At 40.5% G+C, this 23,576-nt stretch overlaps 1 protein-coding gene across 1 annotated transcript in view; it reads left to right on the top strand.

Annotated features, from left to right (window-relative positions):
- The first annotated feature begins 22,788 nt into the window (after positions 1–22,788).
- VTA1 (vesicle trafficking 1) overlaps positions 22,789–23,576 on the top strand; it is a 243,488-nt gene continuing 242,700 nt past the window's right edge. Inside the window, exon 1 of the mRNA XM_073672753.1 lies at positions 22,789–22,999. Within this exon, the coding sequence (XP_073528854.1) occupies positions 22,894–22,999 (106 nt within the window). The 5' untranslated portion in view covers positions 22,789–22,893. The remainder of the gene's footprint in view (positions 23,000–23,576) is intronic.

The raw sequence follows: 23,576 nt of genomic DNA, 5'->3' as shown, positions 1-23,576 counted from the left end.
TGGCAGATGTTTTCTCACTTACTAAATTTAACAAAGTTTCTATAGGCATAAAATCTATTTCTGACCATGCCCCAGTTATTGGAGACATTTCCATAGGCCCGATTTAAAAAAAACAACTTTTTATGGTAGTGCAATTCCTCCCTCTTATTTACTCCTTAACATAAAGCGGAAATTGAGAAAGCTATAATTAATTATTTTAAAGAGAACAACTCGGAACTAACCAATCCATTCACAAAATGGAATGCCCACAAGGCCGTTTTGCGAGGCATAATTATGCAAATCTCTTCTAGACAAAAGAAAGAAAGCAGGGCAAAGATAACCAAAATACAATCTCTAATCAAAGAAAAAAGACAACTACAAATTAGCCTTCTTTCTCCGTCAATAATAATCGAAAAAGAATTATTAAAATTAAGACAAGAATTGAAATCCGAGATCTTTGCAGCTTATGACTCGGTCATCAAAAATTCTAAGTTTAAACACTACTCTGCACTAAACAAACCTACTCGTTTTATGGCACGACGTATAAAACAAAAAAGAATATTTAATAGAATTGACAAAATTACAGCACAAGACGGAACCACCTACTCTCACCCCAAAGACATTGCAAACTAATTTGCTAATTACTATAAAAGCCTATACAATATAAATTTTCACTCTTCCTCTCCACAACCAGATAAACAGATCATTAATTAATTTCTCTCCTCTATTAGCCTCCGTAAAGTAAATTCTTCCGATTTAGATTCTTTAAATGCCCCTTTTACTACAGAAGAAATATTAAACACAATTCACAAATTAAAACCTTTTAAATCTCCAGGCCCAGAAGGATTCTGTAATGAATATTACAAAACTTTTAACCAACATTTAATCTCCCATTGAACTCAAATTTTCAACTCAGCTTCCTCATTAGGATCCTTCCCTGCAGAAATGCATGAGGCCACCATCATTTTAATACCCAAACCCAAAGGCGAGTTAGACAATGTTAAAAACTATAGACCCATTTCATTAATTAACTCTGATATAAAAATATATTCAAAAACTTTAGCCAACAGACTCAAAAATATCCTCCTCTATCTGATCAATAATGATCAAATTGGATTCGTAGAAGGTAGGCAACCTACAGAAGGCACAAGAAGAATATTGAACATCAAATTTATTAACTCTTTGAAACTTCCTGCAATCCTTTTAGCGTTAGATGCAGAGAAAGCCTTTGACAGGTTAAATTGGAACTATCTAAAACTTTCACTTCTCAAATTTGGCTTTAACAACCAATTTCTCTCTTCCGTTATGGCACTATACTCAAACCCAAGAGCCAAAGTATATGTCAACAACCATCTATCAAAACCAATATCTATCTCCAACGGCAAAAGGCAGGGGTGTTCTCTCTCTCCTTTAATTTTTGTAATTGCAATGGAGCCCCTCGCCCAAAAAATCAGGGAGAACCAAAAAATCAAAGGTCTATCTACTCCATCTCGTCATTACAAAATAAGCTTATTTGGAGACGATATCATGCTAACCCTTTTGGATCCTGCCAATTCTGTGAGTGAAATCTCTAAAATTTTGGACTCCTTTTCAGAAATATCATACTTCAAAATTAATAACGATAAATCTAAACTGTTACATTTCAATTTAAACGACAATGCTACAAGCATACTAAAAAACAACTTTTCCTTTGGTTGGGCAGAAAAAGACATCACATATTTAGGAATATCTATTTCTAAAAATATTAGCACTATTATTTCCACCAACCTGGAATTCACAATTGATAATTTATCTAAAGATATTTCTAGGTACAGAGATCAAGACCTCTCATGGTGGGGTAAGATATTAACAATTAAGATGTTTATCCTCCCAAAAATTTTATATACAATTAGGAATCTTCCTTTAATCATTCCTCATTCATTCCTTCTCAGATTACAAAATTTAATAAACACATTTATATGGAATAACAAAAAAGCTAGAATTTCCACAAATATTCTTTATAAAAATAAATCCAACGGCGGACTAGGGTTACCGAATATTGCAACTTAGTATTTAGCCAATTTTGTCAAGCAAAGTGCCTATTGGCTTACTAAAGAAAATCCACCAGCTTGGATCGATTTAGAAATTTAAATCAACAATAATTCAACAATAATTCACCCCCACGTGACTTATTATTCAAACATCTTTTTCAAAAAACTTACCATAATTCAACTCACCCAATTTTTTAGGCTGCTATATTTGCCTGGAAAAAACTATCAAAGCAAAAACACAAAAATAATTCCAACAAATTTAATTATTTAAACATTTTTTCGTTAACTTTTACAAATCAACAATCCCTATCTTTTGGGAAAGTAAGGGGTTAAAGAAAATAAAAGACATACATGATGGAACAAATTTTATCCCATTTAAAAATATCAAAAACAAATTTAACTTAACCTCATCAGACGTTTTCCAATACTCAAGTATGAATTTATTCACAACTTTCTCACAGGCAAATCTTTAATTTCAGAGTCAGCATCAAGCCTTATCAGTAACCACAATCATGAAATATTCTGGAGCTTAAAGAATATATATAACGGGTTTAACAATGACACTCTATTTACAAAAAACTCGTATATGATAAAGTGGGAAACAGACTTAAAAGACTCCTTTCACATTTAATATTTCTATGCTTCTTCAGGAATCATACTACAAACTACTATCAAGGTGGTATTATACGCCAACAAGACTCTCTCACATTAACCCTACCAATTCCCCCCTGTGCTGGAGAAATTGTGGTCTACGTAAAAACAAAACCTATGGGCAGAAATATTTAATCTAATTAACAGCTTACTAAACAGGTCATTAGTTATCCCTCCTCAAATGGCCTTATTCTCATTAGGCATGGAAACACTCAGCTCATCAGAGAGACATATCCTAATCCATATTTTTTTAGTTGTAAAAAATGCAATAGCATTCTACTGGAAAAAACCCAAATTACCCTTATTAATAGATATTGTAGAGAGAATTAATCTACAAAGGTCTTATGAAAAAAGATTTGCCATTATTAATAACTGTTTTGATAAATTTTCAAAAAAATGGGACAACTGGTCTGAGAAATTTCCATATTAGAGGTGTGAGTTCAATACATCTGTAATTTGTATTTCATAACAGTTAATAATTGTATTATGTCAATGGATGTTTTCTTTATTATAATTTTATGTATCTTTATATTGATTCACATTTGCTTGTTTCAAATTCTTCCCCCACAATCGCTTTCCTTTATTTTCCTACCTCATCCAATTTCCCACTTCCTAACCCCCATTCTTCCTCACTTTCCCTAATACACTGAATAAAAATGTTCTAACAAAAATCATTGAAAAAGGAAACGAGAGCCTATGTGAACTGGTAGATGCCACCATTGATTTCTATTTAAAGCCATTAGTGAACACGTTGCCTTCAATTATCAAGGATACAACTGCGGCTCTTCGGAGATTGGATAATTTACACTTCGAAGACAATGCCACGATGTTGACAGTTGATGGTGAATCACTGTACACCTCCATAAGACACAGTGATGGCCTGGCTGCAGTTTCCTTTTTCTTGAAAGAAAGAAATATAGACAACGAATTGACGGATTTATTGATGATTCTTTTGGAATTTGTCTTAACCCATAACTATTTTACTTTCAAGGACAAGATTTAATTACAAATTCAAGGAACTGCCATGGGGGCATCATGTGCCCCATCATATGCAAACCTTTTTTAGGAGCTTGGGAACGCAGTTTTTTTGTTACGGCACCCCAAGAACATATGAATCTCGTCCAGAATTGGATGAGATTCATTGATGACGTTTTATTTCATTTGGGAATGTAGTATAGAGGAATTGAAGAACTTTGTGCAAATTGAATCAAAATGTCATAAATGTTAAGCTGACATATAAATACGGAAGATGTGTTGATTTTCTTGATATTACAATTGAGACTAACCAAGAGGGATGTATTGTAACAGATGTTTTCCGCCAACCTACTTCCACCAATTCTTTTCTTTATGCAGAATCCTCCCACCCTCCATCAACCATTAAAGGGATTCCAATTGGTCAGTTTTTGCGCATCAAAGGTATTTGTTCATATAAAGAGGCCTTTGACAGACAAGCAGTGGATTTGAAAAGTCGCTTCTAAGATTGAGGATACAGTCAAAAAAACATATCCAAAGGTTATCATCGGGCAGTGAATACATGAAAGGACTTCTTGTACAAAAATGAAATTGGTACTAAAATGGGAAGGTCCAATGAAGTACGTCTCAAAGCAACTTATAACAGTCAATGGAAAGATTTAAGGAGAATTCTAAACAAACATTGGGAAGTGTTATGTACGGACTCCATTTTGAAGAAATTCCTTACAAAGAATCAAAAGATTACAGCCAGATGATCAAAAAACTTAAAGGATAATCATGTCCGTAGTCACTACGGCACAAAGAACAGTAAAGAGAGAACGTTTCAGAACTTGATTGCGGGTTTCTACCCTTGTGGTGGCAGATTTAAGGCCGGTCCGAATATGATTAAGATGAAGGAATTAAAAGACGCCAGAGGTAAGAGAACATATACAATCCGGCAACATCTAACATGCCAATCTAAAGGAGTTATTTATCACGCTGAGTGCCCATGTGGTAAGGTCTATGTCGGACTTACCACACGTACGTATAAGAGTACACGTGCGTGAAATTGAAAAGGCGAAAACAAGTCCGGAACACGAACCACTCAAAACGCTACCCCGTCATTTTAAGAGATTCCATAATTCTGACGCTAGCTTACTAAAGATCAAGGGTATTGACCAAATTTATCTGGGGTCTAGAGGAGGTAACATTGGACGAAGGTTAGCGCAATTAGAAAGTCAATGGATCTTTAGACTGGGATCTGTGACCCCCCCATGGTCTTAATGAAAACTTTGGTTTTAATGCTTTTCTGTAAATTCATCCAAGTATTTATTTATTTATATATTCATATATTTTTATAGAGGGTTGTATTTTTTAAGGGGTATTGTTTTTATGATTATTTTTACTTATTTATACATACATCTGTACTGAAGGTTTGGTTCACGCATATATGTGGTCCTTTCTGTGGTTAAGATTTTTGGGGTATCCCGCTAATCATTTGTTGTATTTGTTCATTATAGAATTGATATACATGTTGTTGAGAAGAACTGGAATGCGTATTTTCGTCTGTGGATTGAGATCTTTTCATTTGGCCCGTCACTGGTCAATATTTGTTTTAATAAGTTGTACTGTTTATAATAATTTTCTCTGTAGCACTTTAGTATCTTAATATATTATAAAGAGGTATTTTTTATATTCACCTTTTAGTTGTTTACACATGTCTATATTTATACATGCATCAGTCTATGTATGTATTCACATTTATTCATTATTTACTTATTGTTGGCACCTAGCACTTTATTAATATTTGATAGTTTGATTTATGCATATTTATGTATGCACTTGCACTTTTATGCAGCCAAGTATGAATTTATTGTGACATTTCGATTAAATCCGTCACCTCTTTTTGTATAATCAGAGAGGGGTGTATATATGTACATATATATTTATATTTTCTGCACATCAAAATCTTACTTTGTTTGGGGATCATTTATATGTTCTCCTCTATTTATATGTATTTTTCACTTTTTGATCATTTCCAGTGAAGTACTATATACTATTGTGATTATACAGGTCCTATTTCCCACTCACCATTGAGCGCATGCATCAGTGTTGCTTTCTCTCCTCCGGACCTTCAGGTATATGGCACTGTGGGTCGTATGCGCGCGCGCGCGCAGCTTCACCGGCATCTCCATGCCGATGGGTTTGCATGCCACATGCAGCTCACGGACCGGAAGTTCCTTTGTGGAGGAGGGGACAGTGCTGTATGCGCCGCATACATGGTATGTCATCCTTTTTGAGTCTCGGTTCAGTAACTGGAGGTCCAACAGGCGTAGATAGCATTGCAGGGGCCTCTTTGTGTGTGATACATTACTGTATTTACACTGTAGATGCACTTTTTCTGGGTTGCGTTCCAATTGCGTTTCACATACCTCAAGTCATGTGTTCCATATAGCAGGAAGAGGCAGGACTGTGCACGCCATCTCCAGAGGATGCTGGACATCCGAGGGATCATTCTCACACATTTTTAATTTATTTAGTAAGTTATGCATATGTATACGTGGACTTGGCCTCCTTTATTCAGTATCACATCGCATCCTGAGGAAGACAGGCAAAATGTATGTTGAGGCGCACATCCGATGGGTTCACAGAGAGCTAAGTATGCCATGCCATTCTTTTGATTCTGGGTTTGCTTAATAATTTTTTGTTAGCAGCTGACCATTTTTTTGCCTTTTGGTATTTATCTAATAGGATACTATGGCTGGTTCGTTACATTTTTCTTTTACTTTATATAGATAACTTATTATTGCAGTCTGAAGCCATATAGGATATTGATTGATGTCATTTTTCTGACTATTTTTTGTATCTGAATTTGTTGTACTCATAGGGTGATATACTTTGTACCAATTGACGCATATAGATTTTTTGGCTCTTTCTCTTACTTATTTGCAATACCCATCTGTCGAATTTTGGATAAGTTCCTTGCTTTATTATTTGTACATGTAATCATGTTTTTAATAGATTGAATAAAATATTTGAATCTTATGTAAAAAAAAAAATTCTCACTCATTTTTAAGCTAAGGTGGCACTTAGCTTTTTGGTTATACAGTTTTGCTTCTGCCAGGAGTCCACATTTCAAAATCTAAATTTTTGTTGCTAATAGCGTACTCCAGCCACATTATCTCAGCCAATAAATACTAATTGGTAATTTAGTGACAGGTGACTGACAGGTCTGGGCTTTAGTTGTGAAACAGCTGGTTAAAAGAGGGGAAGGGTACATCCAAAATGAGCGAGAAAAAGCAAGGTCGTGGTGGAAGTGGGAATAGGCTTTGTGTTCAAGGTGTACGTGGGGTAGGTGGTAATGTTAGTGGAAGCTCTACTGAACAAACACCATTTCATCCTATCCAAAGACAACTGATAACTTTTGTTACTGGACGGGCTACTCCACTCCCTTTCTTTGGCAGCTGCACAGCGGTACGCCTTGTAGATGAGGGCCGGAAAGAGCATGTGCTGTAGTGGATGGCAAGCGCTCCATCAAGTGGCCTCTCCTCCTCTTCCTCCACCTCAAAATCACACTCGGTACAGTCCTCAGAGGTGGCACCCCAATTACCCTTCTTTCCCCTCCCGTCACAACTCTCCAACCGCCTAAGTGACTGTGGAGAACCACAGATGGGCGAGTCTGCAGAGCAGTTCACATTCTATGCCATTGGCATCAGATGACTGCTCCAAAGATTCACAGACTCAAGAGAAGGAAAGCATCTGCACCAATGCCAAAAAAAATTTTTTGTTGAATCTGGGGCTGGATGATGTAGGGTTCGAGCAGAATCCTTGCCACCAGACATTAGCCCCTGGGGGGGAGGTGATCTTGATGAAACTCAGATACCTGAGGAGCACACAGACTGTACTGTGCTGTCAGGGCAGGAAGAGGAGGAGGGTGACTCTCAGGGAGAGGAGTGGAAGAACAGAGAGGATGACGATGAGGTTGTAGATCCCACTTGCTGTGAACCCAGAGGTACGCAGCTGAGTAGCTCAACAGAGAAGGTGGAATAGGAGGAAGACGAGGAGATTAAGTTGCGGCCTTCCGCACAGACACGGAGTGATGTAACCACGACAAGCACTGCATCCTCAGCCACAGCTGTGGCCAACAGCGGTCGCGGGTCGGCAGTTCGCAGGAGCAGCAAGGTTTGCCTAGCCTGTGCCTTCTTTGAGACCGCAAAGGATGACCCAACTCACACTGTCAACCAACTTTGTAAAAAGCAACTCAGTAGAATCAAAAATTGCAATAATTTGACTACTGCATGCATGAACTGATACTTGCGCGATCAACATGTATAAGTCTGGGATTCTCACTGTGATAAAATGAGGACTAGCAGGTCTCGCCAACCAATGGCCGCCCCATCAAACGCATCTGCTGCTTATTCCTCCTCAAGTTGGAGTGAGTGAGAGCACGTCAGCTGATACAGAAGCGGACATGCCAGCTGGTTTTGTTTCACCGCTGTTATGGTAAATATTTATATATTGCTTTGATTATTATTTTAGACAATTAAATATACATATATATCTAATTGATAATTTTGTATTTTAATATTAGCTTTATAAGTGTTATTTCATTGTATCTAATATAGAGCTGTCTCTGTATGAAGCTTTCCTTTGTTTCTGAAAGTATAGTAAAACTAGATATAACCAGTCTCTAAGGAATTTAGCAGAATACATAATTTACGATTTTGTTTTTCCCAACTTATCTTCCTTTGTAGGTAACGTAATGTAAGCCATTCCCACTTTCCTTATCTTTGTGGTTTGTAATAAAAACTTGTAACCAGGCATCTGAGTGCAGACACGTCTGGGACACAGACAGAATTGGTTGTCTTTCTCTTGTCTCCGATCGATCGACTCTCTGATTTGATCAAAACTGGCAAATGTGTGAAACCTCTTGAGTTTCTCCTAAAACTTTTCATATAGGTTTCTCCATCACCGCGGACACCATATTTTTCTCAATCCACAATAACATCTACGCCTGCATCTCACTCACAGTCCAGCAGTTTGTCGTGCTCACCCTACTCCACCCTCTCTCAGCACAGCAGCCAGCCCCTCGGTCCCGCAGTTGTGATCACGTAAAAAATTGTTTCCTCCTACACAAGCCAAAGCTTAGAGCTTGAACTCCACTATCTCCAATCTGTTGGCCACGGAAATGCTGACTTTCCGTCTGGTGGATACAGATGGTTTCCATAAGCTGATGGCAGTCGCAGTCCCCTAGTACCAGTTTCCCAGTCTAAGATAGCTGTGCCTGCGCTACACCAGAACATCGCAGACAACATCACCTGTTCCTTGAAAAAATCTATGTCTGCCAGGGTGCATTTCACCAGATACCTGGATGAGCAAGAATGGTCAGGGGCATTACATATCGCTGACTGGGCACGGGGTTTCTCTGGTGGCTGTGGCGGCAGGCAGGGAAGGGGCTGCTCTACAAGTCTTGAAATCCCCAAGGCTTGCGGGACAGACCTGTGTATGTAACACTTCCTCCACCTCCTCTAGGGCTTCCACCTGCGCCCTCAACCTGTGCCTTAATGAGACACGTGTTCCAACATTGCAGAGAGAATCCACCTCACCTCTGTACTAGGCAGCCAGGCCGCACCACATGTTAAAATTAATATGCCTTGGAGATTGCAGTCACACAGCTCAAGAGTTTTGGACAGCTATCCAGGCCGAGATTGAGCAATGGCTGTCTCCTCTGAACCAGGAGCTCCAGGGAAAGCCATGTGCGATAAAGGTGGGAACCTGGGGCTGCCCTAGGCCGGGGCAACCTCACATACGTGCCTTGCATGGCTTACGTCTTCAACCTGGTGGTACAGCAATTTCTCCGCCACTATCGCGGCCTGAATGCGCTGGCGCGGAAAGCATGGTTGCTGTGTGCTCACTCCCACCGTTCTCCCCCAAGGTGGTTTGCACGTTAATGACCGGGCCAATTTTTACAATTCTGACCACTGTCACTTTATGAGGTAATTACTCTGGAACGCTTCAATGGATGCTACTTATTCTGAGACTGTTTTTTTGTGACATATTGTACTTCATAATAGTCTTAAAATTTCTTCGATATCACTTGCGTTTATTTGTGAAAAAAACGGAAATTTGGCGAATATTTCACAATTTTCAAACTTTGAATTTTCATACCCTTAAATCAGAGAGATACAGTACAGACCAAAAGTTTGGACACACCTTCACATTTAAAGATTTTTCTGTATTTTCATGACTATGAAAATTGTACATTCACACTGACGGCATCAAAACTATGAATTAACATATGTGGAATTATATACTTAACAAAAAAGTGTGAAACAACTGAAAACATGTCTTATATTCTAGGTTCTTCAAAGTAGCCACCTTTTGCTTTGATGACTGCTTTGCACACTCTTGGCATTCTCTTGATGAGCCTCAAGAGGTAGTCACCGGAAATGGTTTTCACTTCACAGGTGTGCCCTGTCAGGTTTAATAAGTGGGATTTCTTGCCTTATAAATGGGGTTGGGACCATCAGTTGTGTTGTGCAGAAGTCTGGTGGATACACAGCTGATAGTCCTACTGAATAGACTGTTAGAATTTGTATTATGGCAAGAAAAAAGCAGCTAAGTAAAGAAAAACAAGTGGCCATCATTACTTTAAGAAATGAAGGTCAGTCCGAAAAATTGGGAAAACTTTGAAAGTGTCCCCAAGTGCAGTTGCAAAAACCATCAAGCGCTACAAGAAACTGGTTCACATGAGGACCGCCCCAGGAAAGGAAGACCAAGAGTCACCTTTGCTTCTGAGAATAAGTTTATCCGAGTCACCAGCCTCAGAAATAGCAGGTTAACAGCAGCTCAGATTAGAGACCAGATCAATGCCACACAGAGTTCTAGCAGCAGACAAATCTCTTCAACAACTGTTAAGAGGAGACTTTGTGCAGCAGGCCTTCATGGTAAAGTAGCTGCTAGGAAACCACTGCTAAGGACAGGCAACAAGCAGAAGAGACTTGTCTGGGCTAAAGAACACAAGGAATCGACATTAGACCAGTGGAAATCTGTGCTTTGGTCAGATGAGTCCAAATTTGAGATCTTTGGTTCCAACCACCGTGTCTTTGTGCGACGCAGAAAAGGTGAACGGATGGACTGTACATGCCTGGTTCCCACTGTGAAGCATGGAGGAGGGGGTGTGATGGTGTGGGGGTGGTTTGCTGGTGACACTGTTGGGGATTTATTCAAAATTGAAGGCATACTGAACCAGCATGGCTACCACAGCATCTTGCAGCGGCATGCTAATCCATCCGGTGTGCGTTTAGTTGGACCATCATTTATTTTTCAACAGGACAATGACCCCAAACACACCTCCAGGCTGTGTAAGGGCTATTTGACCAAGAAGGAAAGTGATGGGGTGCTACGCCAGATGACCTGGCCTCACCAGTCACCAGAGCTGAACCCAATCGAGATGGTTTGGGGTGAGTTGGACCGCAGAGTGACGGCAAAAAAGCCAACAAATGCTAAGCATCTCTGGGAACTCCTTCAAGATTGTTGGAAGACCATTTCCGGTGACTACCTCTTGAAGCTCATCAAGAGAATGCCAAGAGTGTGCAAAGCAGTCATCAAAGTAAAAGGTGTCTACTTTGAAGAACCTAGAATATAAGACATATTTTCAGTTGCTTCACACTTTTTTGCTAAGTATATAATTCCACATGTGTTAATTCATAGTTTTGATGCCTTCAGTGTGAATGTACAATTTTCATAGTCATGAAAATACAGAAAAATCTTTAAATGAGAAGGTGTGTCCAAACTTTTGGTCTGTACTGTATGTCACACAAAATAGCTAATAAATAACATTTCCCACAAGTCTACTTTACATCAGCAGAATTTTGGAACCACATTTTTTTTTTGTTAAGGAACTATAAGGGTTAAAAGTTGACCAGCGATTTTTCATTTTTAAAACAAAATTTTTTTTAGGGAGCACATCACATTTCAAGTGTCTTTGAGGGGCCTTTATGACAGAAAATACCCAAAAGTGACACCATTCTAAAAACTGCACCCCTCAAGGAGCTCAAAACCACATTTGAGAAGTTTATTAACCCTTCAGGTGCTTCACAGGATTTTCAGAATGTGGAAGAAAAAAATGAACATTTATTTTTCTTCATAAAAATGTTAATTTAGACCCCAATTTTTTTTATTTTCGCAAGGGTATCATTAAAAAATGGACCCCAAAATTTGTTGTGAAATTCCCCCTGAGCACGCCGATACCCCATATGAGGGAGAAAACCCCATATGTGGGAGAAAACCACTGTTTGGGAAAGGTTCGGAAGGGAAGGACCGCCATTTGACTTTCTGAATGTAAAATTTGCTTGAATAATTAGCGGACGCCATGTTGCGCTTGGAGAACCCCTGATGTGCCGAAACAGTGGAAACCCCCGACAAAAGACAGCATTTTGAAAACAAGACCCCTCAGGGAACTTATCTAGATGTGTGGTGAGCACCCTGAACCCCCAGGTGCTTCACAGACGTTGATAACATTGAACAGTAAAAATAAAATGTTTACATTTTTCCCACAAAATTGTTTTTCAGCCCCCAATTTTGCATTTTCACAAGGGTAACAGGAGAAATTGCGCCATACCATTTGTTGTGCAATTTCTCCTAAGTAAGCAGATACCCCATATGTGGGAGAAAACCACTGTTTGGGCGCACAGCAGGGTTCGGAAGGGAAGGAGCGCCATTTGACTTTTTGAATGTAAAATTTGGAAACCCCCCACAAGTGACACCATTTTGGAAACTAGACCCCTCAGGGAACTTATCTAGTTGTGTGGTGAGCACCCTGAACTCCCAGGTGCATCACAGAAGTTTATAACATGGCGCAGTGAAAATAAAAAACTCTAACTTTTTCCACAAAAATGATCTTTTAGACCCAATTTTTTAATTTTCACAAAGGTAAGAGGAGAAAATGAACCCCAAAAGCTTTTGTGCAATTTCTCCTGAGTACGCCGATACCCCATATGTGGGGAAAATACACTGTTTGGGCTCATGGCAGGGTTCAGAAGGGAAGGAGCACTGTGTGATTTTTTTAAACGCAAAATTGGCTGGAATCAAGAGTGAACGCCATGTCACGTTTGGAGAGCCCCTGACGCGCCTAAACAGTGGAAACCCCCCACAAGTGACTCCATTTGAAACTAGACCACTCAAGGATTTTATCAAGGGGTATAGTTAACATTTTGAACCCAGAGGTATGACACAGAATTTGATAACATTAGGTCATCATATTGAATAAGTTGTCATTAGTCTTGAGCGCAAGTGCTCGCTACTTGAGTTTGCATCGGATACTCAGGTATGCACCATGTATCGCGGGTGCTCATGTGACATGCTTGAGTCCCCGCCCCGCATGTTTCACAGTTATTAGACACCCAAAAAAAAAAACATGCGGGGATAACTCGTGCATGGCACGCAATCCCCGCAAGGTTTTTTGACTGTGTAACAGCTGCAAAACATATGGGTCGGAGACTCGAGCATGTCACTCGAGCACCCGCTATACTCGGTGCATACCCGTGCACAAGATGCCAACTCCAATAGATAGCACTTGCGTTCAACACTATTCGCCATATTGTCATTTTTTTTTCTTTACTTTTGTAAAAATCCCAACCCAACACAACCCTAACACCAATCCTAATACAACCCCAACCCTAGCCCAACCATAACCCTAGCCAAACCCCAACCCTAGCCCAACCATAACCCTAGCCCAACCCCAACCCTAGCCCAACCCTACCCTAACCCAACCCTAACCCTAGCACAACCCTAACCCTAGCACAACCATAACCCTAGAGTTTATTATTTACGCGTTCCTCGTGCAGTATAAGTGATTAACGACTTTATTCTTCAGGACGGTGAGATTACAGCGATGCCAGATTCATATCGGTTTTTCATGACTGACAGCTGTCACACACTAAAAGACGCTTTTTTTTGCAAAGACTAGTTTTTGCATCGCCATATTTTGAGAGCTATAATTTTTCCATATTTCGGCCGACAGAGTCATGACAGCTTGTTTTTTGCGAGACAAGTTGAAGTTTTTATTGCTACCCTTTTCGGCCACGTGACATTTTTTCATCGCTTTCTATTCCGGTTTTTGGGAGGCAGAATAAACAAAAAGCAACAATTCCGGAATTGTTTTTTTTTTTTTTTTTTTTTTTTTATGCCGTTCAGCGTGTGGTAAAATTGATAAGGCAGCTTTATTCTTCGGGTCAGTACGTTTACAGTGGTACCACATTTATATTGTTTTTTTATGCTTTGGCGTTTTTACACAATAAAAACTATCTTATAGAAAAAAGAATTGTTTTTGCATCGCTTTATTCTGAGAGCTATCTTTTTTAGTTTTCGGATGATGGAGCTGTATGGCGGATTGTTTTTTGCGGGACAAGATGAAGATTTCAGCAGTACCATTTTTATTTGCATTCGTCTTTTTGATCGCGCTTTATTCCATTTTTTGTTTGGCGGTATGATGATAAAGCATTGTTTTTGCTTCGTTTTTTATTTCTTTTACCGTATTCACTAAAGGTGTTAACTGGTGGGACAGTTTTATAGGTCAGGTCGTTCCAGGCGCGGCGATACCAAATATGAGTACTTTTATTGTTTTGTTTTTTTCATAAAAAATAAATATTATGACACAGAATTTGATAACATTAGGTCATCATATTGAATAAGTTGTCATTAGTCTTGAGCGCAAGTGCTCGCTACTTGAGTTTGCATCGGGTACTCAGGTATGCACCATGTATCGCGGGTGTTCATGTGACATGCTTGAGTCCCCGCCCGCATGTTTCACAGTTATTAGACACCCAAAAAAAAACATGCGGGGATAACTCGTGCATGGCAGGCAATCCCCGCGAGGTTTTTTGACTGTGTATCAGCTGCAAAACATATGGGTCGGAGACTCGAGCATGTCACTCAAGCACCCGCTATACTCGGTGCATACCCGTGCACAAGATGCCAACTCAAGTAGATAGCACTTGCGTTCAACACTATTCGCCATATTATCCTCATTTTTTTCTTTACTTTTGTAAAAATCCCAACCCCAACACAACCCTAACTTCAATCCTAATACAACCCCAACCCTAGCCCAACCATAACCCTAGCCAAACCCCAACCTTAGCCCAACCATAACCCTAGCCCAACCCCAAACCAACCCTACCCTAACCCAACCCTAACCATAGCACAACCCTAACCCTAGCACAACCATAACCCTAGCGTTTATTATTTACGCCGTTCCTCGTGCAGTATAAGTGATTAACGACTTTATTCATCAGGTCGGTGCGATTACAGCGATGCCAGATTCATATCGGTTTTTCATGACTGACAGCTGCCACACACTAAAAGACGCTTTTTTTTGCAAAGACTAGTTTTTGCATCGCCATATTTTGAGAGCTATAATTTTTCCATATTTCGACCGACAGAGTCATGTGACAGCTTGTTTTTTGCGAGACAAGTTGACGTTTTTATTGCTACCATTTTCGGCCACGTGATATTTTTTGATCGCTTTCTATTCCGGTTTTTGGGAGGCAGAATAAACAAAAACCAACAATTCCGGAATTTTTTTTTTTTTTTTATGCCGTTCAGCGTGTGGTAAAATTGATAAGTCAGCTTTATTCTTCGGGTCAGTACATTTACAGTGGTACCACATTTATATTGTTTTTTTATGTTTTGGCGTTTTTACACAATAAAAACTATTTTATAGAAAAAAGAATTGTTTTTGCATCGCTTTATTCTGAGAGCTATAACTTTTTTATTTTTCGGATGATGGAGCTGTATGGCAGATTGTTTTTTGCGGGCCAAGATGAAGATTTCAGCAGTACCATTTTTATTTGCATTCGTCTTTTTGATCGTGTTTTATTCCATTTTTTGTTTGGCGGTATGATGATAAAGCATTGTTTTTGCTTCGTTTTTTATTTCTTTTACCATGTTCACTAAAGGTGTTAACTGGTGGGACAGTTTTATAGGTCAGGTCGTTCCGGGCGCGGCGATACCAAATATGTGTACTTTTATTGGTTTATTTTATTTTTTCATAAAAAATAAATATTATGGGTACAATATTATTTTTTTTGGGGGGGGGGATTATTTTTTTCCTTTTTATATTTTTACAATTTTTTTTGTTTCACTTTCTGGCACTTTTTTTTTACTTTTACACTTTGTCCCACTATGGTACTTTCACTTTTTGCAGCCTGATCAGCTGTATAGCATTGAGAGCAGAAGCTCCCTATGCCATACAGCCTGTCAGCGCAGCACTCAGGGAGAAGTTACTTTGGTCGTGCACTGCGCATGACCAAAGTAACTTCCTGCTGTCTGTTGACCCGGATGTTGTCATGACATCGGGTCGTCATGACAACATCCTGGAGCCGCCGCAGACACCGCGGGACGCCGGAGAGGAGGTAAGTACCGGTGCTTACTTCCCCTTGTCCCCGTAATGCTGCGATCGACTTTGCGATCGCAGCGCACGTAATAGTACATCGCTGGCCCTATAAGCCCAGGGCACAGCTACGTACTATTACTGATAAGGTCGGAAAGGGGTTAACAAGTTGGATGTCCCTTTCTTTATCCCTTTTTAGCTGTATTTCTGCTATTAAAATGACTATCCTCCCAAAACTATTATATTTATTTGAAACACTTCCCATACCTGTTCCAATTAGAGACTTAAAATCACTCCAAGCAGCCGCCCTGAGATTCATATGGGAAAATAGATGACATAAAATTGTGAAAACAATCATGTTGACGAGTAAAAGTTTAGGTGGTTTAAGCATTCTTCACTTTGTATATTATTATTTGGCTACCCACCTACGGAGAATTCCAGCTTGGTTGTCTAAACCGGCCTATACAAAGTGGATGGAGATAAAAAAGCTCTGGCTAGCACCTGCGCACCTTAACTCTTTGATCACTACAACCCTCTATAAATGAACCTCTAGGTCCCATCGCTCTAACTAGAGACATCTGGAGGACCTGTTCTAAAAAAATTAAACTCACATCTACAGAGTCATCCCTCACCTCACCTTTCATTCACACTTTTCTGATAGTTTGGCTTCTTCTTTGTCAATTATTTGGAACGATACTGGTATATTTAACTTTGCAGACATCACTAATCGGGTAACAAGGAAACTCTTCACATATAAAGAGATGAAGTCTAAATTGTCAGTACATAAACTTTCTCTATTCCAATACATTAAAATTAAATATTTTGCTGTCTCCGTGTTTCGATCCTTGCAGGTTTCCAGTCCTACTCCCTTCGTACGTTTATGTAGAGCAGGTTTCTCGAAAAGGGCTTGATCTCTGATCAATACAGTATCCTGCAACAACCAGATGTTGACCTTCTTGTTAGACACCCATACATGTTTAAATGGGAGAACAACCTTGGGAGGTCTTTGGGGGATATGGAGTGGAGACCTGGTTGATCCAGAGAAAATACTACAGCATCCTGTATTACATACAAAGAAAATCAATATAAAGTATTATATTTCTGGTATCATACTGTCATGGGTGTGTCGCCACGAAGATCGTCGCGACTACACAGCCTGACTTCTCGCAGCTGAGTTTTTGGTGCTTTGTGTTTTTTGGTTGTGAGGGAATTAATTCTCTCTCTCTGTGCTTGACGAGGCTCAGCCTCGCCCAGCTGCAGTTAATGCTGCAGTATTGGGATTCCTTCAAATACCTGCTGGTCTGATAGGGAAGTTGTCGGTGAAAGCATTTCTTGCAGACCTTCAGAGTGGATCGTTGTTTGGTGGAGTTCGGAGCGAGGAGTATGCGGTGTGGTTTGTTCCCTTCCTCCCTTTATCATTTATCTCCTAACCTGTTGTTGTTCCCTCTGTAATTGTGGTGTTAGTTTTTATATGCAAGGTGGTTTTTGGTTTTCCCCTTGTACTGTCTCGTTTGTCTAGTACTGTGTTTTGGGCATTTTCTATCCTGTTCCCCATTGTTGTGATCGGGGTCCTTCTCAGGACTAGATTACTTAGGTTCAGGGATATTCAGGAGTTTAGGGTTACGCTGGCGGCCTGGACCTCTGTACCATTAACAGTACCTCCAGGTTGAGGGATTAGTCAGGGCCCCCGTCTAGGGTCAGCTCAGGCCCCTGACCCCCCTGTACGCTGAGACAGCATGACACATACTCAAGAGCTAAATAAAATGAATCCAACTATCTCTTCACTATGCTGGAGATGTAATTCAGATAGAGGTACTACTTTCCATGTTTTCTGGGGTTGTCCTCTTGTTGTCCCTTTTTGGACCAATGTTCAATCTATAATTAATCAAATTTTTGGTCTGACCCTACCACGAGAACCTCAGATTTTCTTTCTCAACCTATTTCCACAGGTTAAAATTTAAAAAACTATCAAACTTTTTCTAAGTATACTGACAGCTGCGAAATGGTTAATAGTGGCACACTGGAAGCAAACATCTCCTCCCTCTTTATCGGATCTATATACAAGAATTAAAGATGTTAGAAATTATGAATGCCACTTTGCAATGAATGAAAATAGAATTGAAAAATTCAACTTAATCTGGTCTCCATGGGATACTTTTTGGTTAACCGTGAATATCTGACTACCAATTTCTCAAACTCAATCAATCCTTTTTCTACCCTCCTACCTTCACGCCTATTCTAGCCCCTTCCCTACCTTATCCATTGTAAGTCTTGCATGTCTTCATCCCTCTAAAATTATTATTTTTCAAATTGCTTAACTGCATTTCATAATTCACTAGTTTTATATCTCAATGATTTAATGTTATGTAGCTGGTCCAAATTGTCTCCAATGAGATATATGCTTGTATACCAGGACTTTTATTTTCTTTTATATTTTACATTCTGTAAAACTTGAAATTGTCTCCAATAAAAATTTACAATTAAATTAAAAAAAATGGAAGAGTGGCCTGAGCTTGCCTGTCACACCTTGTCGGTATTATCATGCCCGGCAGCCAGCGTTCTCTCAGAACGTGTCTTCAGCTATGCTGGTGGTGTCCTGACGGATAAGCGCATCCGGCTGTCCCCTGAAAGTATAGACCGCCTAACTTTCATCAAGATTAACAAGTCATGGATCTCCAAGTACTTTAGCACCCCAATCACAGACTGTGCAGACTAGGCGATGGTGTAGTTTTTAGTGTGCTGCATTGATCTCACGTTATTGCTGTCTCTGACATCTTTGTCGTGGATTCTGTGCCTGCTGTTTCTACTGCTGCTGTTATCAATAATTTTTTGAAATGTGGAGACTCCTGGTTGGGTCTCTATCTGGTGGGTTGCCTGTAGTGGAAGGGGTGTCAGTGCCCCATTATACTATTCCTACTCAGGCAAAACTGATGCCACATTAGTGGTGTATGGCAATAATTTTTTTGAAATATGGAGACTCCAAGTTGGTTCTCCTTCATGTGTGTTGCCTGTAGCAGCAGGGCTCTCAGACCGGCAGGCCTGGACTTACTTTTAGTAAACTACCTGTGTTACTATCCTTTAATTTTCTAGCAATAGTAGTCTACAAAACTGATGTTTGTGCCACCTTGAGCTGTTGCATGAGGCATCAGGGCACCCAGCACAGCAGGCCTACACCGAACCTTCACCCACCTCGTCTTAATTTCAACTTAAATTCAAAGCTGTAAATGCTGGCCCAGACCTTGATGCCTTATGTATGGCCCGTGACTGACTGCTGCTGTGCCATTATAAAATTTAGACTGTGTCAATTGATGCAACTTTTCCTGGTGTCTGCCCCTTATTTGAGCTGTTTTGGCAGCTTTTTGGCCCCTTTGAAGGTGTTGGCTATGCGTTTGGTTTTGCCTCCCATTGAATGCAATGGGATTTGGATATGTTTGACGAACCGTTCGACTGTTTGGCGAACACAGGGAAATTTGTCAATCGGAACTGAATCGAACCTTGAAAGGCTCGCTCATCTCTAGTTATTACCACAGAAAGTGACACTGGTCAGATTAGCAAAATTCAAGGTGGTCAGGAAGGTGAAATTAGACTTTGGCAGTAAGGGTTTATGGGAAATGAGGAGTTAGGATGTAAATCTATTTCTCCTTATTCTCATCTGAAACACAAGGCAACCTGCAAATAATTTTCTTAGTGGGTGCGCTAATAAAAATTAAAATACACAAAAGGGACGCAGTAGTGGAGTTCATGTTTTTATTCTCATCAGAAACACAAGGCAACCTGCAAATAATTTTCTTAGTGGGTGCGCTAATAAAAATTAAAATACACACAAGGGGCGCTGTAGTGGAGTTCATGTTTTCATTCACTGCAGAGTGCTCTTGCCTGGTGTTTGTATATATAGGTTTGTACTGCACTTGCGTATTAATTTAATACTGTAAATTGTCCAGGCAAATGTTTATATTTCTAAAACATACAACTTTGTGAACACTTTTTACTCAATTTTTTTTGTGGGGTGACCAAAAATAGCAATTCTGGGAGGCATAATATAGTATTGTAATAGTTGATTATTTATTTGATTTAAAAAAGGAAGATGAATATTTTGACAATTTTATATCCGTCTGTATTAATATGCATTTACACTTGATGATTATTATGAACAAGGATTCCTGAGAATGATCATTTCCAGATAGTTGTCCAGTGTAAACAGTCTGTGGATCACCGGACGACTGAGCAAAACACTCGTTTGTTGGTTGAAATGATTTTAAGGTTGCAGCACCTTCATCTGTGTGTGAAGGACATGTGCTTTCGAGAACAATAATGGCTTGTTGACACATTGCGTTATTGCCAAGGAAAAAAGGCAACATTTTACAGTATCAGTAAAGTCAATGAGATTTCTGAAATCTCATGCACATGCTGATAATTTTTTTCTTGTAGATTTGAACCTTAGAAGGATTTTTACTAAACGGCAGCATGTCAATTCTTTCATCAGTGGTTTTGCAGCAAAAAAAACAAAACACAAAGTGACATGAAAAACGTGCATACTTTACACAGCATTTTGTCTGCCAACACTATGAGTTTTGCAGCAAAAATATCATGCTGCAAATATTAACTATGTGCACATATCCTAATAGTGTGTGCACAAGAAATTATCTACTACTGATCGTTCTGTGCATATAAAAAACGTGGTCAGTCTGTTTAAACAGGATAATAAATGACAGCTGATCTGAAAACATAGAGCTGATTGGTGGGTATTTAACACTCGCCATTGGCTAGCAGAATTGAGACCCTATAGTGTATTGTAATTTTAGTGATGGGGTGACAGAGGGCACAGTCTCAGTCTAACCGCTTAGGTGCCATTGAAAACTACTGATGCGCCATGTGAGCGGTTGACCTGTTGTGATCAGAGCTTGCTCAGACTGTGGCACTTACAGTAGGGTGGCAATTGTATAATATATCCGGCACCCGATACATACATCAAAATTTTCGACCTCCTTCCCTGCAAACAGGACTTTTGTACGTTCTTTTGGGGAAGAAGTTGAAACACATGTGTTAAATGAACAAGTCACACATGTAAGCATAGAGGCATAAAAGCCCCATAGTTGCATGGGAAGATCTCCTGTTGCTCCCCATAGTACCGAAATTACTTTGCAATTCCACCAGATACGTTTCATGTCAGCATTACTTTCTTCACAACGCCAACATTTATTGCCAGTCAGGGAATATTTAGTAATTTTAAGTGGTGTGAAAAGCATCAGTACAATATTTTCCTTGCATTTAGATACGGGAATTATAGACATTGGGCTATTCTGCCTTTCTTGTTTAGTTTTTTAATTTACAACTTATTCTTTTTTAACTTTGTGTCTTTTCTAGAGTTTATTCTATCTGTGTTTGCCTGTTTTATGTTTGGTTCGCCATTGTGGAGGGTTTGCGGTTTCCAGATGTCTTCGGCTGATTCAACTGCGACTCTTTTAAAAGTTACACATCTCTCCAGTCACCACCCCCCACTTCATGCCCTGGACTCATTCAATGTATGCTGCATATTTTGAGAAAGTTTTGCAACATTTTAGCTGAACATACAACTTTTTGCATAAAAAAAGCTGAACAGATTAAAGAAAAAAAGGATGAATGGGGCCCAATATCATCTGATGCTGTCTGAGCATTTTATTCACCTGCATGTCTATATTTTTTTCAACTTGAGTTATTGTACTAGAAATATTACTTGTATACTGCTTATGTATACTCCTTATGGATCTGCACGATGTACAAGTGTTTGATTGTGATGTCTCATGAAACATTCTATACAGGTGGCGGGAACAGTGAAGACCAACCAAATACAACTTAAGGCCCCTATACACATAAGACTAATGTTGGCCGAGCCCACCGATATCTACAGGTGGGGCTGAGACTCTGGGGGCATCTGGCTGTCAGGGGAGATATTGATTTGGAAATGTCATATTTCAGACTATTGCAGTTTTCTGGAATAAGCCACCGGCCGACACGTCAGCTCATGGCTTTACCACAGACAACACAGGAGAGTCGGCTGAGAAGGCGGTCGGCCAAGGCATGGTTAGTCAGACACCATGTAATGTGTATGGCCAGCTTAGTCCACCATTACTTCTGTCCCTAATAGAACGGTTAAGTAAGAATGTAATAATTCATCTCCCCATGTGTGGGGCGATCACAGCAGTAGCCACATCCTGGGTGGCCATATTAGGGTCACTCAGATGTCGTTTCCTGACAGGGCTCGTACTATGGTCTATGGGGCTGCTCACATGGCCGGGTGTTAGAGACCCACACAGAATCACTGTCTGATTTGGATCTGCGTCACCTATCCACCTTATCAATGTTCAGGGGTAGCAAAAACCATGAGACCCCACTGGGATGTCTGTGGGCTTATCGTTTGTTACTAACCCACAGAAGCATCAAAAAACTGATCAAACTCAGAGAAATCAGTATTTTTGCGTAGTATAATCATTACTGACGTGTGATAGGCCGGGGCCACAGAAGCTCATACACAGGCTCCTGATAATAAAGCCTAGCACCATGCGGGGACTACTTCACACACATGGGCCCCTCAGTGGGGCTTCCCTGCCACAGCCTCATAACATATGGAGGCGCCTGGCGCAGTACACGGGAGGACCCTACACTGAGGGCCGAGGATAGACACGGCGGGCGGACACGCTGACTGACATCTGCCTCACAGCTCCCCCTCATGTCCTAATGACTCGCCTCCCGCCTCGCCGCTCGCTCCTCCCACCACGTCACTCCTCCCACCCACACTACGTCACTCCTCCCACCCACACTACGTCACGCTTCCCACCCACAGGCGGAAGCGGAAGAGCGCGCGCCGTGTGTTGTTGTCCCCTGTCACTTTCCGCTGCCTATTGGTGTACAGCAATGGCGGCTCCTCTCCCCTCTCTTCCTCCGCAATTCAAGTCCCTGCAGCATCACCTGAGGACGGCGCAGGAGCACGACAAGAGGGACCCGGTGGTGGCTTATTACTGTGAGTAGCCGCCATGGCTCCTGCAGGCAGTGTGATGTGCTGCGCTGATGGAGCCTCACACTACACTATGACAGCACCAGCTCTGCCCCAGCACATCTGATGGGCGCTACACAGCTCTCCGTCCTCACTAGATCAGTGGCACCTATGCCACAATCCATCAGCTGGTCTGTCCTCTCCCCATGCCAGCTGGGCACTCTCCACAGGATGTGATTACTGCGCTAAGTGCCCAGCTCATGTCTCCTGCTGTGCCACATTCTGTGCAAGTCCATAGAGGGCCATACTAGCTTCACCCAGGTCTGCGTAGGCAGCAGCTCTTTTTTACTTCCTTGCCCGCTGGCTACTCGCCGGTTTTTGGGTTTCCAACAATATGCACCCTGACAAGGAGCCCTTGACTATGATTTAAAGCAGTGTGGCTATGTCTTAGGAGATACACAAAGTTGTATGTGAGGTTTGTTAGGCGCAGTAGCACAATTTTTTCATTTATTTATTTTTTAACTTAAAGGAATTGTGTGACCACATAAACTTCAGACCGGTGTAGAATAAATGTCCCCCCCCCCCCCCAGACCCATTACGCATT

The sequence above is a fragment of the Phyllobates terribilis genome, unplaced genomic scaffold (assembly GCF_046119375.1).
Source record: "Phyllobates terribilis strain yellow unplaced genomic scaffold, ASM4611937v1 Scaffold_3__8_contigs__length_932513732, whole genome shotgun sequence".
NCBI classification, from domain to species: domain Eukaryota; kingdom Metazoa; phylum Chordata; class Amphibia; order Anura; family Dendrobatidae; genus Phyllobates; species Phyllobates terribilis.
This window is presented reverse-complemented; position numbering and strand designations above follow the sequence as displayed.